The sequence below is a fragment of the Sitophilus oryzae genome, unplaced genomic scaffold (assembly GCF_002938485.1).
Source record: "Sitophilus oryzae breed Bouriz unplaced genomic scaffold, Soryzae_2.0 scaffold_165_pilon_pilon, whole genome shotgun sequence".
NCBI classification, from domain to species: Eukaryota; Metazoa; Arthropoda; class Insecta; order Coleoptera; family Curculionidae; genus Sitophilus; species Sitophilus oryzae.
In genome coordinates, this window is record NW_022146347.1 from 42143 (window position 1) to 59937 (window position 17795).

General features: G+C 32.5%; 1 protein-coding gene across 1 annotated transcript in view; it reads left to right on the top strand.

Annotated features, from left to right (window-relative positions):
* The first annotated feature begins 10262 nt into the window (after positions 1–10262).
* The window catches only part of LOC115880875 (ras-related and estrogen-regulated growth inhibitor-like), a 404377-nt gene continuing 396844 nt past the window's right edge, over positions 10263–17795 (top strand). The window contains exon 1 of the mRNA XM_030898199.1: positions 10263–10796. Coding sequence (XP_030754059.1) covers positions 10736–10796 — 61 coding nt within the window. The 5' untranslated portion in view covers positions 10263–10735. The remainder of the gene's footprint in view (positions 10797–17795) is intronic.

The following is a 17795-nucleotide window of genomic DNA, read 5'->3' on the forward strand; positions in this document are numbered from 1 at the left end:
CTGGTTTCCCGAACGTCTTAATTATCTTCAAAGCGACAAGAAAAAGTCTTTAAATTGCTCACATTGTAAGTTATGTGAAGGGTTATTTCAATTATTTTAGTGAAATTATTCAGAAGCCATAATAAAGTGTTTTCACTATACCAACCGGATGTTTTTCAAAAGTTGCTCACCCTAGAACTTTTTATTTTGTCAGATAAAAAACGAATTTTGGTATATTAATATATACACTATACATAAATCGGGATCGATTAACGTATTCAATTAGATTCGGTCACTTCCTGTTTCACCGGAAATGACTACAACTTTTGATTTTTAAATGGTATTTTTCTCTCGGTATTTTTTACTTTATTTGATAGAAAATAACATTCTGAATAGACTGACTTATCATATGTTAAATTTTGATATTTGCGTTAAAAAAAATATTATTTTAAATTTCAATAGAGGGTGCTACAAATTTGGGGTACGAGCATTGATATCTCGGTAACCGTACCGAATGTTCACCAAGATACCATAAAAATGTTTTAAAAATTTCAAGGATTGTCGAGTTTTTTGGAAAAAACGGATTTTTCCGAAAATAAATTTTATTTTTTTTTGTCGTTATTTTTTAGGATATCAAAAAACTAATTACACATTCTCATAGTCAATTTATTAGGGCTATCTGATAATATTTTTAGATTTTCAAATTGGCTGATAATTTGTCAGATACAGAGGCCAACTTAATTTTTTTAAATACGGACCTGCATTTTTTATATCAGGTTTTGAAAGAACTCGGTCTCCTGAGTACAATGATTGCCACACTTTTATACTTTTTTTGTTTTGGGTACTTTAACAACAACAAAACTAATTAATTATAATTTAAAACAATTTCAAGTCCGACTCTGGTTTTTTAAATTATTTAATCTGATTATATTCATCGTACCAATTTTGATCAGCGCTAATTAACATTGAGTAAGGAAAATCAAACCATTTGGAAGATTCAAATAAATAACATCCAGATTAGCAATTTAAATATATAATTTTTTTTATTGCGAATTTGGAATGTCAGTGTGCGATCTAATAATATGCATACTATTAATCGTAGTTATTATCAATAAAGCCCCTTGGCGACAGGTCCAGGAACTTCACTGGCCATTATACTGCTCTACCATTTCCAATCCATCTTCCATGGAAATGATTTGATTGTTTATATTATATTATATTTATATTTTTTATTATTTTATTGTATTTGATTTTCCATATTCAATGTTTTACCCTACATCATTGTTAACTTTGAAAGCTTATCAATATTGTAACGATGAATACATTAAATATTAAAAAAAACAGAGTTCTTTCAAAATCTGATAAAAAATGCAGGTCCGTATTTAAAAAAATTAAGTTGGATTTTATCAGCTAATTTGAAAAATTAAAAATAATATCAGATGGCTCTAATAAAGTGGCTATGAGAATGAGCAATTAGTTTTTTGATTTTCTAAAAAGTAACGACAGGAAAAAATAAAATTGATTTTTGAAAAAAATTCTTTTTTTTTTTCAAAAAACTCAGCAATCCTTGACATTTTTAAAACATTTTTGATGGCATCTTGGTGAACATTCTAAAGCGCAACCATAGTATAAGGAGACTAGTAGCTTTACTCCTTGTCAAATCCTTTGTTCTTTTTCTGCCACCTTATATGACCTTGTTCTCGCCTCTCGTGACCACTGACGTAGCTGTATAGTCGTGGCCTATTAACTAGGCAAAGTATAGTCGTGGCACTCGCCATAGTTTTACAGATATGTATTTAGGAAAATATGAGTTCAATAAAACAAAATAAAAAAAAATGATCATCGAGTAAAAACTTGCTTGAAAACAGAATATATTCACATTTCGTGTAGGTAACAATTCTTTTGTATCTGAAAATCTTCTGATGGGAAGAAATCCGGAAAAAATATATAATGACATATTTTTATATTATCTATTTCAGAGATTTTCTACAAGTTTTTTTTTATTTAAAACAAGTTTAATTTTCTGTAGATAACTGGATTTGGCATAAAATTCTGCATATAGTACACTGTTTTTATTTAAAGCGCACTGCGGTGTTGCTATTCAAATTCTTATTTACTAAAACTGGTTAAAAACATTATATACGAAAAGTGGTAAAAAACTAGAGTGAATATAACTATATTAAAATTATGTTTTCTTAAACATGAAGGATACCATAATAAATTCGTGTAGAAAAATTTATTTTATCGTATACAGGGTATTTTTTATGGCGTCACCAAAATCGTAATATTTAAAATGTTGTATCTCATTCTTTTTTAAATGCAACACCTTGTATATTATTTTTCTTTCAGATGTAGAATTAAAAGGTGAACATTTTTTGTATATAAAGTGTTCTTAAATTTTTAGCCGTTTTGCAAATGTTTTCTGTATTTCATTACATATGAGATTTTCAACAACAACATATCAGACAAAGATCATATTAGGTGGCTTTGATAAAAGCCATATGTAATATAATACTGCGAATATCTGCAAACTCGTTAAAAATTTAGAAACACTTTAAATAAAAAAATGTTCACTTTTTAATTCTGCAACTGACAGAAAAATAATATACTGAATGTTGCATTTAAAAAAATTGAGATATACCATTTTAAATATTCCGATTTTGGTGACGCCATAAAAAATACCCTATATGTATAGAATAAGCTATAATAAAGCCAAGTCGTGTTAATAAAGTTATATGCACTCTAGTTTTTTACAACTTTTCGGATATAATGTTTTTAACCAAAGTTTTAGTAAACAAGTCATAGAATGGCAACACTGTAGAATAATTCAAATAAAAATGGTGTACTATATGCAGAATTTTATGCCGAATCCGATTATCTACAGAAAAATGGATTTGATCGTCTAATGTTTTTCGTGACTTTTCCTCACCTTGTGTCACCGGTTTAAAGACGCTCAAATAGTTTTTTTTAATCATAACTCATGACGTCTAAGGACTTGGCCTCGCCAAAATTATTATCGATTGTCATTCCCCAGCCGTCTTTAACCCCGTCTTTTTTCGATAGTATGGTAGAATAATTAAAATCACACTGCTTCTCCCTGTGAGTTTATTGAAGTGAAACATTGTTCTTAAAGTCTCTATGGCACCTGCCTGAAGCAAGGGAGTCTAAACATAAATATGAGTTAATTAAGTAAATACATCTTTTCATATTTTTATAAGTCATGTCGTACGTGAAAAAAGTTATATACATTAAAAATTAAATATTATATACATATATGTATTTTGTATATCCTTAAACTTTTCATGCGATAGCAGTAACTCACCATTCTCGCCGTTACCATTATCGTTATTCAGTTCTAGAGTTGTAAACAACTGAGAATTGTTGCAGACCTGAAAAAAAGTTGTTCGTTTTTCTAAAACAAAATTACCTTTGTACCGTATTTCCATTAGAAAAAGCAGAAGCCCTTATACGTCGTTTTAAGCCCGTATTTGCATAGAATTTTAGATGAATGAATTGTTCTCTCGTGATGGTAAGTAAGAGGGTAGCAATGCCGAGAATATAAAGTACACTTAAGCTTGTTTACACAAAGAAAAAGTCGTTTTAACATTTCGAAAAAAAAATGATCACTTGAAAATGTGAGAACTGTTTGGAAAGCTGCGTAAAATAAGAAATTTATTTGTGGTACGAGGACGACATAAGTTTTTAAATCCTGCTTTATGCACAATTTCTTATTTTAAAGCGGCTAATAGTTCGAAATTTCTACTCTTAAGTAATTGTTTAACACTTTATTACAATTATACTTGAGTTAATTGCTCTAATTGTAGCGGTTTTTATTTCAATAACTCATTATAACGTTGTTCCTTTCCAATCTATATTATAAAAAAAAACGTTAAAAACTAATATACACAATAATTACAATATTATACATATTTGTCATATTTATTTCAAGTTTTTATTTAATTTGCAATGGGGCAACGGCCTAGCTACGTCCAAACATCTGTTCACGATAGATCACCAAAGTTAAGCGATGTTAGACAATGTGAATGGATAGACGGGTGAGCGTCTGGAAAATCTGTCGTGCGGTTGTTCTATGACAGGAGTGTAAAATTTTTTGCCACACACTGCTCATTCATGCCGTATGAGATCGGATATCTCGCGCGAGTAAGAGTCGATTTAGACACGCGCGAAGTTGGTAGGTCACTGACAATGATATGGTCGAGGACCTCGGTTCGGATTCCGCGTAAACAAAGTAGGCTTCATTCAAAAAAAGAGACGTTAACTTAAAATACTTTTAACTTGCAATGTTATCAATGCAAATTGTATTTACTGAATATGTATCTTGAATCAAATAGATGTTGGAATCAGCCAAAATGCATTAGATTTTTGCCTTTTGCCCATGTTTCAAATCAAGTTTATTTTTTACTTTAAACTACTTACTAGCGGAGTCAAGTCGCATGACTTTGGTGGCCAATTTACGTCCTCATTCCTGGAGAAAAAGCTCCTATCAAACTGGTGTACTCAATAAATTCAACGTTTAACCTCCGTGACATGTCGCACCATCTTGTTGGATCAACAAATTCTCTATATCCATATCCATTATTTGATCCCATAAAAAGCATCGTTTACTGTAACAACTTGTTCGTTTTTATCTTCTTGATGCTGTTTATTGTTGATTTTTTAAGTTTTTATTAAATTTCAAGTCTACGACGAATTGTTTTTGGAATAAGTAGACTTAAAGAGAAACTGTCAAAATTTATATTAGTTTTTTCCTCAAGAAGAGGCACTAAGATCATGTGCACGTGTGGTGCACTTATTGAGGAACCGCCATCGCTTTCAAGTATAGTGGACTTATATATTTCTTAAATATATCAAATAAATTTTCTCATAAATGGTGTTCTTCAATCTCTCTAAAAAGTCAATTATTTTGATACCTATTAAATGGACATATTGAGAAACAGAAGCCCTTTAAGTACAAGAGATTAGTTAACATTCACAGTTCACTGTAATAGTTCAACTTTAGTATAATTTAGCCGTTCTGTTTTACATGGCAATCATGTTTTAAAACATACAGACCTTTTAACTTGTTACCGGTATACGTACAACCAGTTAAAAAGCCATTACAAATTCTGTATTTAAACATGATACAGAAAGTAAAACAGTTAAAATACTATAAATAATTGGCAAATTATCTAGGTCTATTGCATTTTTTAATTTGAATTTCAGTTTTTCAAACAAACGCCTTGATACCTTTAAACAATACTGTTTTGTTTAGTTTTAATATAATTCCGATATAATATTAACCAGAAACATATAGATATATAATTATATCAATATATTGCATTTCAGGCATGTATTTGGAGTTTTTCAGTAATGACAAAAAATAATGATAAATTGCCAACACTGAATCACAGAACAATAAATGCTTTTGGAACATTAAAATCATATTTAAAGAACTAATTTTAGTTATTGGACAATACTATCAAAATCTCCTTAGTTGTTTTTGGCATCAAGGATGATAAACATCAACACTGTGTAGACAAAAAGGATGAGAATGAACTGCTTTATTTAAGCTCTTAACTTGAAGGCAAAATAATCTTTCGTTACACATGATACTGATGGAATGGAAATGGATGTTGGAAATGCTGTGCTTCTAGTGCATCTATGGTTAGGCCATTATTATTTATTATATGCCAATGCGACAATGATTAGAGTGATTATCACAGTCACAGTACTGGGAGAATTGTCAGATCAGGAGCTTGAAACACCCTAAATAAGAAAATTCCACTCCTCCAACTCAAAGTGGATGACATACTAAGAATGTACAACTTTGAGAAACACCGAACTATAGTGTTGGGCGACAAAAGGAGTTGAAAGAGGGGAAGGGAGAAACGTTTGCTCGGCAGTTAAAAGACCATACCATAACTTGGTAACTGACCCTTTCAAACTCAAAGCAGGAATAGGGATAGGAGTATTTAAGTCGAAAAGTAAATACTCCGTACCAATGGTCACTTATCCCAGCAGCCTACAAGAAGAAATTTACGCTATCGAAAGGTGAAAAAAATGGCAAAAGCACAAAAAATAGCTATTTTATCCACTACTCAAGTTAAGAGCTATTAACTCAGTTACCGTCAATTAGAAGTTGGCCAAGGTATGCTTAGAGAAGCTGTACAAATTAGGCAAAGAAAATAAAGTTCTCCTACTCTGGGTTAGCCATCTCACCGTTGTATAGATTTGTCCTTATTCACTTTGATAGACGGTAATAAAAAAGCAACCGATCTAGCCAGAAATGGAGCGAACACTCCACTAACTGGACCAGAGCCGTTCTGCTTCTCATGTGGAAAAGTCCGTCAGTCCCAGAAGAGGATTTGTTTTTAATACTTTTAATTGTACTACGGAGCTCATCTAATGCTACGGGCGTGAAGAAGAAACTGCGTAAATTCATTTGCTTTAGGGAGATATGAAAGTGAATCATGGGAAGGAGTTATTATGTAATTATATTCAAATCTTCAGGTGAATTAAAGACTGTGCCATACGAAGAAGCCTTATTCCTTAAGTCATTTACAATAGCCCAAGTCTCCTTAGCAACATTACCGGATTTCGCTAGCCTCCAATTATAATAAATGTCCTTGGCAGCTTTTATAGTCTTACGATAAACCTTTCTATAAAGTTTCACGTAATTATGAAAGAAGACACTGTCCATGAATTTTTTAAGGTGAGATAATGAGCGCATGTTCTTTGCAGACAGATATACGCAAGCCTGTAGTAGATCCAGGTATACCTTGTTTAATTTTGATAGGCCTAAGAGGAAATGCCTTGTACGCCAGATTAGACAAGGTATTTATAAATCTAGAAAATTCGGAATCGACGTCAGCTGAGAGGACAACCCACTCAGTTGTTAGACATAGGTGGTGGAAATTTAGAAAATTTTTATCCGAAAAAATACGGCCCAATTTACGCGAGGTATTTTTGCATTTGGATTTTGGCAAAAACTTTGTCAATACTGCCTCCTGATCAGAGAAACCTGAGTGAAGGACTCTACAGTCAACGAATTCCGGGTCAAAAGACGACACGACATAGTCTATAGTACTAGAACCAGTTTTAGTTATTCTAGTTGGTGAGTCAATATGCATGAGTATACCAAAAGAATCAAAAATGGACTGGAGAGACTCCCTAGCTGCACACACACTGGAAAAGTCAACATTTAGGTCGCCACACAAAATTAATTTACTTTTTATAGGTAGGAATTCAAGCAAGCTAAGCAATTTTTGACTGAAAATATGTACGTCAGCGTCAGGTGTTCTGTAAATACAAATAATATAGAGGTCAAAAGCATTATGATAAACGACGGAAAATTCAATTTTTTTTCGGATATTAGAGTATCGAACTTAGATTACTGCCGAAAAATCGTTGTTAGTAGACATTATCATAGTATCTCCATGAGATGAGTTACTTCTATTGAATCTAGTTAATATAGTGTAATTTTTGACAAATACAGGCTCATCCATATTTAACCAATGTTCAGTTATGGCAACAATTTCTGGAAAATTGAGCTCTTCTAATAAAATATATAATTCATCCGTTTTATGTCTTAAGGACTGAATATTAATTAAAAAAACACTAAGCTTGCTATCGTCTAGTTTTTCAGAGGGTGCTTGATCCTCTGTTCGCGTCATTTCACGTCAAAATTTTTATTTTTATTTGGAGAGCCATTGGAGAAATACTTGGTATGACTTTCCTTAATTCTCTGAAGCTGTTGGAGTTTTTCCGTTGAAAAGAAAGACCTGAAGGCAGAAAGATCCGCATCTACTTCAGCTGAGTCAATACCATAGACGTTGTGGAGGCGATAATACAGCCTACGCAGGGAATCCGTGTCACTAGGAAGTCCCTCTGAGGCCATAAATAATTTGATGTATTTTTTTTTCAAAATTATTATAAGTTAGTACCACTAAGATGCAAACTGGAAGTCGAGGGCAATGTTATAAAGCAAGAAATGAAGTTCAAGTGTCTAGGCATAGAAATATCACGATATGGCGATGTAGAGGCGGAGGTGCGAGAGCGGACAACGAAGGCAACCAGAACAGCAGGATGCCAGAATGACACAATATGGCGATATAAAAACATAAAGGTTGAAACTAAAGCGAGAATTTACAAGGCAACGTTACAACCAATAATGACATACACTGCAGAAACTCGACCTGATACAGCAAAAACTAAACTACTAGAGACAAACGAAATGAGAGTATTACGCAGAATAGCTAGAAAGACGGTTCTGGACAGGGAGAGAAAGGAAAGAGCATGCAAGGTGGAAAATGTAAATGAGTGGGTACTCAGCAGAAAGGAAGAATGGGACGAGCATATCAGCAGAATCGACAACAGAAGGATAGTGAGGTTTGCACGCGACAAATCACCGCTAGGTCGCAGAAGCTTAGGACGTCCACGAAAACGATGGAGCGACAACTTGTCAGTCTGACCAGTAGAGACGACGAAACCAAACAGGCGATTCGCCTAGTATGAAGAAGGAAGAAGTTATAAGTTGACGACAATGTAGTCAAGATACACACACCGGAAAAATCTAGGGATATCATTTTATTAAAGTTAAAAATAAATGTTTTGAATAAACAACCACATATTTGTAGGCCGATTCTTTCTACTTCGATTGAAACGAAGTAGTCACATTAGTTATTTCTAAATTTGGGATATTTGCAGAAGTGTTTGTGCATTTTTTGTCAAATGTATAAAAAGCACCTAGCATCAATTGTTCGAATTTAACCTGTACTGGCTATGTTTTTATGATAACTGGCCAAAATTGATTCAAATAACTCTGTTTAGTATTAAACGACATTATGAAGCGTAGACATCTTAACAGAGACGAAATGCTAAGGGCCATGGGTATGCTTGAAGCTGGAATGCGCCAAATCGACGTAGCTAGAGCTTTAAATACAACGCAAAGTGTAATATCGCGATTAAGAGCACGCTACTGTGAAAGTGGTTATGTTGCTGAAAGGCACACAGGGCGACATCGCATTACTACCCCTCAGCAAGATCATATTTTACAATTAAATGATCGACGCCGACCGACTCTTACAGCACCAGAGCTTAGTTTAATTCTCCAGGAAGCACATAATTTAACCGTTAGTCATGACACTGTTCGCAATAGATTAAGAGAGGTCAACTTAAGAAGCAGACGCTCCTGGAGAGCTTAACCCTTAACGAGAGGAAATCGAGAGGTACGAAATTTGTGGGCTCAAGATCATGTTCAGTGGTCGAATGAACAATGGGCCAATGTTCTCTTCACGGATGAGTCACGCTTTGGAATTCATCCGGATTCGAGAAGGCTTAGGGTATGGAGAGAACTGGGAAATCTTATTCGGTTGGATCATGTTCAGGAAGTGCACCCTTATCAAGGTGGAACAGTTATGGTCTGGGGAGGAGTCCATTTAGGCAGAAAAACCGATCTCGTTTTTCTTGAAAGGTTTCTAACATGAATCACATATCGTGATTTAATTCTTGAGCCTGTCGTGTTTCCATATGCCAATGATTTTGGGAAAAACTTCATTCTCATGCATGACAATGCACATCCTCATACAGGCAGAGTGGTAAGCGAGTTTATCAATGCTCATCAATTAAACATCTTGCCCTGGCCGGCACTATCTCCTGACCTGAACCCCATCGAGCACGTATGGGACGCGGTCCAAAGAAGAATTTTGAGAATGGGTGTGCCTCGTGAAACTCGTAGGGATCTGGTTCGGGCCGTGAATGTAGCGTGGCAGGCTGTACCTCAAGAAGAGATCGACAACCTGATCAGGAGCATGGAGAGACGATGGAGGGCTGTAATGAACAGTAGAGGAGGCCATACCCTTTATTAAGTACCTAAAAATGGTTTTATCTTTTTTTTTAATTCACAGTTTAGAATAAAAAAAAATGTGTGTATTTTTTTGAGTTCAATAAAAATCAAAGTAAATTTGAAAAATTCGGTAAATTTCACATTTTTATTTCCAATACGTTCTGTAAACTATTTATTTATTTTAATTTTATTATATCAGAAATGCAAATAATAAAATTACTGACGATGGCTCAATAAAAATGTAATATCCCTAGACTTTTCCGGTGTGTGTATATTGTTTTGATAGAAACTCGGCCCAAAGCACAAAACACCCTAATTAAGAAAGAAAAACGTAATGCATTTACACCGATTTTATCCCAAAACCCACCCATCACCACCACTCTCCTGCGAGACACAAGATCGCCAACTCCGATCTGGCAGTACCTTCGTACCGCCACGATCTGCGGTACTCGACTCCGCCAAGTCGTCACCACCAGCAGGCGCTCTTCGACGGGGTCTCGTCTCGTCTCGACCGCTGACACGCGAATCACTTGCACCAGTCGCCATCGCCAGTCGTACTCCCGATTAGGAAGAACGAACAGCGAGAATTCTGCGCTGCGGACGCTCAGTACCACAAGTACCACGGTCTCGCAGTAACTCGTTCACCGAGGACGCGGCGACCGCGAACAGCTCCTCGCGTACGACTCTTTGGAGCCGAAAGCAGCACGTGCCTAATTGAAAGTACCGAAGCTTCTTCAGATCTTTTTTTGCTTTATTTGATTTTATTGATAATCATCTTATTTTGATCACTGAAATACTTGTTGATAACGTTGTGGTGCTACATTTTTCGGAAACTTAGAGACATCTTTCAGATATGTTAGTTGGTGTTTAAGACAAGCATTTGATGAAAGACTATTAAGAGCTTCCCTGAAAATGACAAATGCTCCAAGAATAAAAGTCGTGGTGTTGGGAAGTTCCAAAGTTGGAAAATCAGGTATGTCATTAGTTCTAAGCATGCTTTGATAAATTATGTTATTTTATTTTGATATTGGACCAATATTATTCCATTTCTAGTACTTTATCTATTAGTAGTGGAATGAAATTACTGAAGTTTTTTATTTCTTTGAGATCTTTTTGAATTTGTTTAATTCCAATGATAATGTTTGTCCGATCCTCAAAGTCTTTTATAACTTTTTTTGTTTTAATTGCATCAGTGATGAGTTATGTCTTTAGATATCCTTGCGTTTGTTTATACATATTAAACTCATATTTAAAATAATACACCAAAAATATAATTTATTTCCAATATTAAATTGAGACGAGTATTAGGTACTGCTTGACTGAATGTCTGTTGAACCTTCATGTATTTTTTAATATCATTGTACAGGCTTGTCTACATTTTTCTTAAAATATTACATAAAAAAACAAATCCTATTAAGAATTTAAGTGAATGGACAGCTGCAAAAAAAAATGGTAAATTACGATGTTTTTAATTTATATTCTCTTTGGTTTAAATATAATTTAAGTCATATTCTCTATTTAACAGTGCAACAAAACTAATTTTTAATTCAAGTATTAGTGCTTCACAATAGCTGTACAAACTACTCGCGTTCGATCTTGAATCCTGTTCTCCTGAATCCTCTTCATCCTGAATCTCAGTTCTGAAAGCAACACGTGCTTAATTAAAAGTACCTAATCTGCATTAGGTCTTTTTTGCTTTTATTTATTTAATTAATATTTTCTTGGTCGTCTTCTTTTAATCATTGAAGTACTTCTCAGTTGCCTGTTGCTTGCTTGGTGTTTAAGAATAGCCTTTTGAAAAAAAAACTGTGAAGATCTATCTTAATTATTACAAACCATACAAACGCTCTAAGAATCAAAGTCATGGTGTTCGAGATTTGGAAAATTAGGAATGTCATATAGTTTTTTTCCCGCTGTTTTTGTATACTTATCAGTATTTTAACAAAGTTTTAATAACTATTCGTTAATTTTCATATTTACCCAAAACATACATTAATACATTAGTGTTAGTTCAAGATACCGAAGAATCTTTCAAATGATTTTATCTAATATTTTTCCTTGAATGATATTCGTCTTTTGAACTTCTGAAATACTTATAAATAACGTCGTTTTATTGCCTTTACACATTTCTCCAAAGTGTTACTAGACGTTTTGAGAAAAGCTGTTAAGAACTCTTAAGAACTTAAATTAATTAACAGTTCTTAGCAGCTAATTAACTGAATTTGACAAATCCTCTAAGAATAAAAGTTGTAATGTTTGCAGTCCCAAAGTTGAAACATTACCTAGTTAGTTTTTCCTGTTTTTCGTTATATGTATAAGTAATATTAAGACATGAATGACACACACATTAAGACATGAATTTGACACATGAATTTCCAATTATTAAATAAAGTGTTTATTAGTGCTTGACTGAAAGTATCAGTGCTTCTTTCAGATCATTGTGATTTAATTGATCTGAATGCTTTGAATTATGTATATTGCGATGTGCTATGTAGATTTTCAAAATTGGTTATTCGTTGTTGAGAATTTTGAAAAACAAATGCATATGATATAAAATTCTTTATTACAAGAAAAGTTTATACACACTTAAGCCTTGACAATACATTAAAAATGATAAATTTTTAATATTTAATTAAAGTATTTATGACTACTGATTAGGTTTAATGTAATGTTATATGCACATTTTCAAAATTGTTACTCGTTAAGACCATTGATTGCTTTGAAAAATAAATACTACATAAAATTCTTTATTTTAAGAAATATTTATACATAATTATATGTATAAACATTTCGACATATATACAGAGCTGCAAACTCACAAAACGCTTAAGTCTTTTTTTTATTTAAATCATTTTAATGACTTAATAAAATGATGGGCTTTTGATTTTAAGTCATTTTTCGAAAGCTGACTTAAGATTTAAAATTTAAGTAATTTTCAAAATGATTTGTGATTTAAATCTTTATTCAGAAATAGAAAAAGATTTAAGTCTTTTTAATAGACTTATGTCAGATTTTTATATATTTTTATAATAGATTTTTAACGGGTTTTTAAGCTTTTCTTTTTAAACTATTAGATAGCCAGACAGCAGATAAAAAAATCAGTACCACCTAGCAATGTATTGAGTTTGTTGTCTTTCAAGCAAATCAAGTGAATTCTCGACTCTGTTATGCAGACCTAAAGGCGAACGAAAGATATTTATCTCGAATATATTGAAGAGTACCTCAAAATCCTCCAGCCTTTATCTTATGCCATCGACATAGTGATAAAAACAAATCGGTTAAATTTTATATAAAAAAAAACGTTTTAACAGAGAAACATATTTTTCTAGAATAGTATGTACCAAAAAAATTGAAGTATATTGTATTATTGTTTAATAACATATAGTATGCAAATATCAAAACTTGCAATATTTAAAAAAATACCAATTATATAATCAAAATCGTGTACTGCGAATTCCCCTGTGCTTAATATTAAAAGCATTTTAGCGTAGCTTTTAATTAGGTAGCATAACGTGTTACATAAATTCAGCGGGTTCTTGTCAGCCATAAATAAATAATTAAGAGCCAAACTGTAAAAATCCTTTTAAACACCCACAAGCTTCTATTTAGTTCGTTGTTATAACACGCTTAAATCAAACATAATCGGATTAGAATAGTGAAATTGATAGGAAAATAGCTGAATTTCAGCTATTTTTGGCACAAACGCTTGAAGCATTTTATAAGTTCTCTGGTGGTTGTTAGATAAGCACTTTCATTATTCCATAGTTTTTCACCTATAAATTTCGCAGAGCAAATTGAACAGAGTAGGTCTGAGTAATGGCGTTAACAGAGAATATGTAATGATATTTGTTTTACTTTATTAATACTTTGTATTAATATATTTGTAGTACACTTTGTATTAATATTTGTAAAATAACATTACAAAAATATGCAAAAATAGAAGTGCTCTAATATAGATTAGGTTTTTGAGGTGATTATCGGCCTGTTCCACTGCGACGTCGTCGGGTCTATTGTGGTCCTCTTCTGATGTTTAGGTTACATTTTCCAATCCTATCCTTTTAAAAGGTGTAAAAACTTGGTGCCTCAACACCCCCCCCCCCATATAGGGTAAATCCGGTAGAGATGCCCCACTTTTCTTTTGGGGCTAATAATACATATTGGTAGTTAATTTTAAATGAAACTAATGATGCAATCCTAAACTATCTTTAATAGTAATTCATAATAGGACTAAGATAGTAATATAATGAGTAAGTATATATAATAGTAAGAGAACAATAAAAAAATAGAAAATTGGCCATCTCAATATTAACCACTAAACATAGTCTGTACGATATTACTTAAGATGTACGTTATTGTTTAAGACTGAAAATGTTTTAGGTGTTAAATGTAAAACTAGAACTTAAATCTACACTTAGCTATTCTTTACGTAATCTTGCTTCAAACAGTAACAGCGTGAGGTGGTCTCGCATCTCTGTACTGTCTGTCGGCGATCCAGGCTTAGAAACGGGAGCGAAGCAGCATGGGGCTTACGCTGTATCCATACTGTGGCAATATGGGGACACTACCCGTACCTTGGAACACTACTAGGACCTTGGATAATGTCCGTAACCTGGGCCATAAGCTTGGACCATAACCTGGACACAGTCCGTCCATAAGACAACGATACAGGGGAACACTACCCGTACCTGGGATACTACTAGGACCTTGGATAATGCCCGTACCTTGTAATTAGTCCGTACCTTGGACCCTAAAAATACGAAACTCTCGAGTTACTTCCGAGGGCTCACTAAATAATAAAGAACATGTCCTTTCTTCAATGTGACATTCTGGAAGACAAAAGAAAAGTGACGCCAACGTGCCAGAAAAATACAAATACAAGTTAAGTTGGGACATCCAAAACTCTACCCTGTAACTTCGAAATAGCAGCTGATTCAAATTATACAGCAAGATTTTTATAATTGCAGTTTCTCGAAGCAAGGATTTTTTTGACGGTGACAGTCGGACGGTCAAAGCCAAGTGAAGTTAAGCACGGAGAGAGTTGACAGAAGCGATGTTGACAGCGCCTCCACAGAACAGTGAAACGATAGCAGGGTTGCCGACTAGAGAACGTAAAAATTACGCGTCAAATAAACTATCCGGCCTGAACGAGAGGGAATCCGGTGATGATAGGCCAGACATCATATATTATATATAAAAAAGACATGTAACGAACTAAAAACGTTACAATTTTCCGACTGACTCGTCAACTTCAAAAAATTTCAATGTTATCGATGTTAGTATATGACATAAATTAGGATTGATTGACATATTCAATTGTTTTCGGTCACTTCCTGTTTCATCGGAAATGACTACAACTTTTGATTTTTAAATGGCACCCTCGGTATTTTTTTACTTTATTCGATAGAGAATAACACTCTGAATAGAATGACATATAATATGTCAATTTTTGACATTTTCGCCTAAAACAAAATTTATTTTTAAATTTCAATCTAGAGTGCCATGGCTGTGTTATAAACACTAATTTTTAATCAAGGAACGTCGGAAAAATAAATTTGATGTTCTAATGTTTTGCGTGGCTTGTCCTGGCCAGTTAAAAGATGTCCAAATCGTATTTTTAATCATATCTCAATTTTTTCAAATGGAAAAATGGTGGCTCATTAGCTTATTTGAAAAAAGCATTTTTTTACGAATAATTTGGTACCTTACATTACATACACTTGGTATTTCGAGTCAATTGTCGTTATGAACCGTATATTACAACTTCAAATAAACCTTATGCGAAAATGTCAAATGTTGACATATGATATGTCATTCTATTCAGAGTGTCATTTTCTACCGAATAAAGTAGAAATATATGTTGGTGCCGTTTAAAAATCAAAAGTTGCAGTTATTTCCGGTGAAACAGGAAGTGACCAAAAACAACTGAATACGTCAATCAATCCTAATTTATGTCTTATACTAACATACCAAATCTTTTTTTTTATCTGAAAAAATAAAAAAATTATAGGGGGTGAGCCATTTTTGAGACGCATCCGGTATAGCTTATGGGTCTAATATGGTAAATAATATTTGTTTGTAGTCCACTGCAACACTACCATATTAGTGAGGTAATAAATCATAAACCGACTGTAGTGCCGAAAATAATTTACAGATGGTGGAACACTTACAGATAGTAGATTAAGATTAGATTGGGACTTCTAGTTAATTTACATGTTATAAAACATTTTTTTAGTTTTAACCATTCACTAATAATACTAATTATTAAAAAATATCTGAAAAATAATTCAAAACTCCAAAAAAATTTTAAGCTTCTTTCAGAACCTCGCAATTAGTGGCTTCTAAAAATGTGATTATCTAACTGTCAAATATGACAATATTAACTTTTGTATAATAGAGGTAAATTTTGATTAATTAAATTCTTTTAATTTCAACAATACGTAATACTTCTATATCCACGGAATATTGGGACGCCCAGTATATGTAGAAAATTTAGCCTCAAACGAAGATCATATTTCAAAATCTACTTATTATGGATTATAATCCAAAGCGAATTTTATTTTAGATATATTGAGTGAAACAAATACAACTTTTTAAAAAACAACAACTTTAATGTAAATATTTTAATCATTCTGTTCATAAAAATATTATTTTAATATGCGCATGCAACTGTTGCCCGTATACTTAAAATTGGAACGAACATCTTAAATTAGGTAAACTTTATATGGATGCTTTTTGGAATACTAGGTCACTATGTATAGGTTTTAAACTAATACTCAAAATAAATGATTGTAAAATATATATTAACTATTTATTAATATATTTAAGTAAATGACCTTAAATTTTTGTGTAAGATGGAGTAGCTTTAATACACCTTTTAAAACATTATTGTTTATAATAAATTCTGCTTTAGTGCAGATTAATTTAGTAAATAATCTATAGGCGATTAGCAACATTAAAAGATCAATGACATTATACATAACTACATATCTGTAATAACTGTTTTAAATAATTCAATAAATTGTTAACATCAAAATATTTTACTTTAATATTTTTTATATTTTTTATTTATAATATATTTTTAAGAGACTATTGTTATACAGAGTGAGTCTTAAATAAGTGCAAATATTTTTATGGCTGGAAGATCTACCGAGAATAACCGAATTATTTCGCTTTAAAAATTAAAATAATGATTTTTTTGCTCACATTTTGAGACCACTGGGTCTTTTCTCAGTTTTCTTTCTTGTAAATTTAATCTACTAACTAGATATGTTGCTATATTGTTAAGAAGTTATTTTATTTAACTAAAAATAAAAAAAATTAGTTAAAAAATATAATTTGTTTCAGGGGTGGAAATATACTACTTCTAAAAATATTTGCACTTATTTAAGATTCACCCTGTATATAAGACATAACTTTTTTTTAAATTAAACAAAAAAAATATAAATTAACTCAACTAATTTAAATAAGACTCATCTTAATATCTATAGAAAGTGCTAATATTGGACAAAACTTTCCCATGCATTTTTGAATAAATAGAACTAGAACTACAGAAATTCGAACCATTTTTTTCTTGCAATTGACACATCTAATTAAAATATTAATTAGAAGCAAATAGTACTCAATTTCATATTCAGCGTTTATTGATCGTAAGAAATAGGATTCATTTCTTAAATGAAAGTATATTGATTTCTATAAACTAGATTAGGTACGTGTTATTTTCTACGAAATTCCTGTTGTTTAAATACTTATTTTTGTTTAATTACTTAAGTTTAAGTCGTTTGTGGTCGGCCGTAGCTCCAGCGTTAGTGTGTCGATCTGCGGAGCGGAAGGTACTGGGTTCGATCCCCAGCCAGTACGGGCGCTTTATTTATTTAAATAAAAATATTTATTTATCTAAATAGAGCGCACAACGAGCCGCCATCGCCACCTGAAGGAAGGCAATGGCAAACCACCTTGAGTATATTTGCCTTGT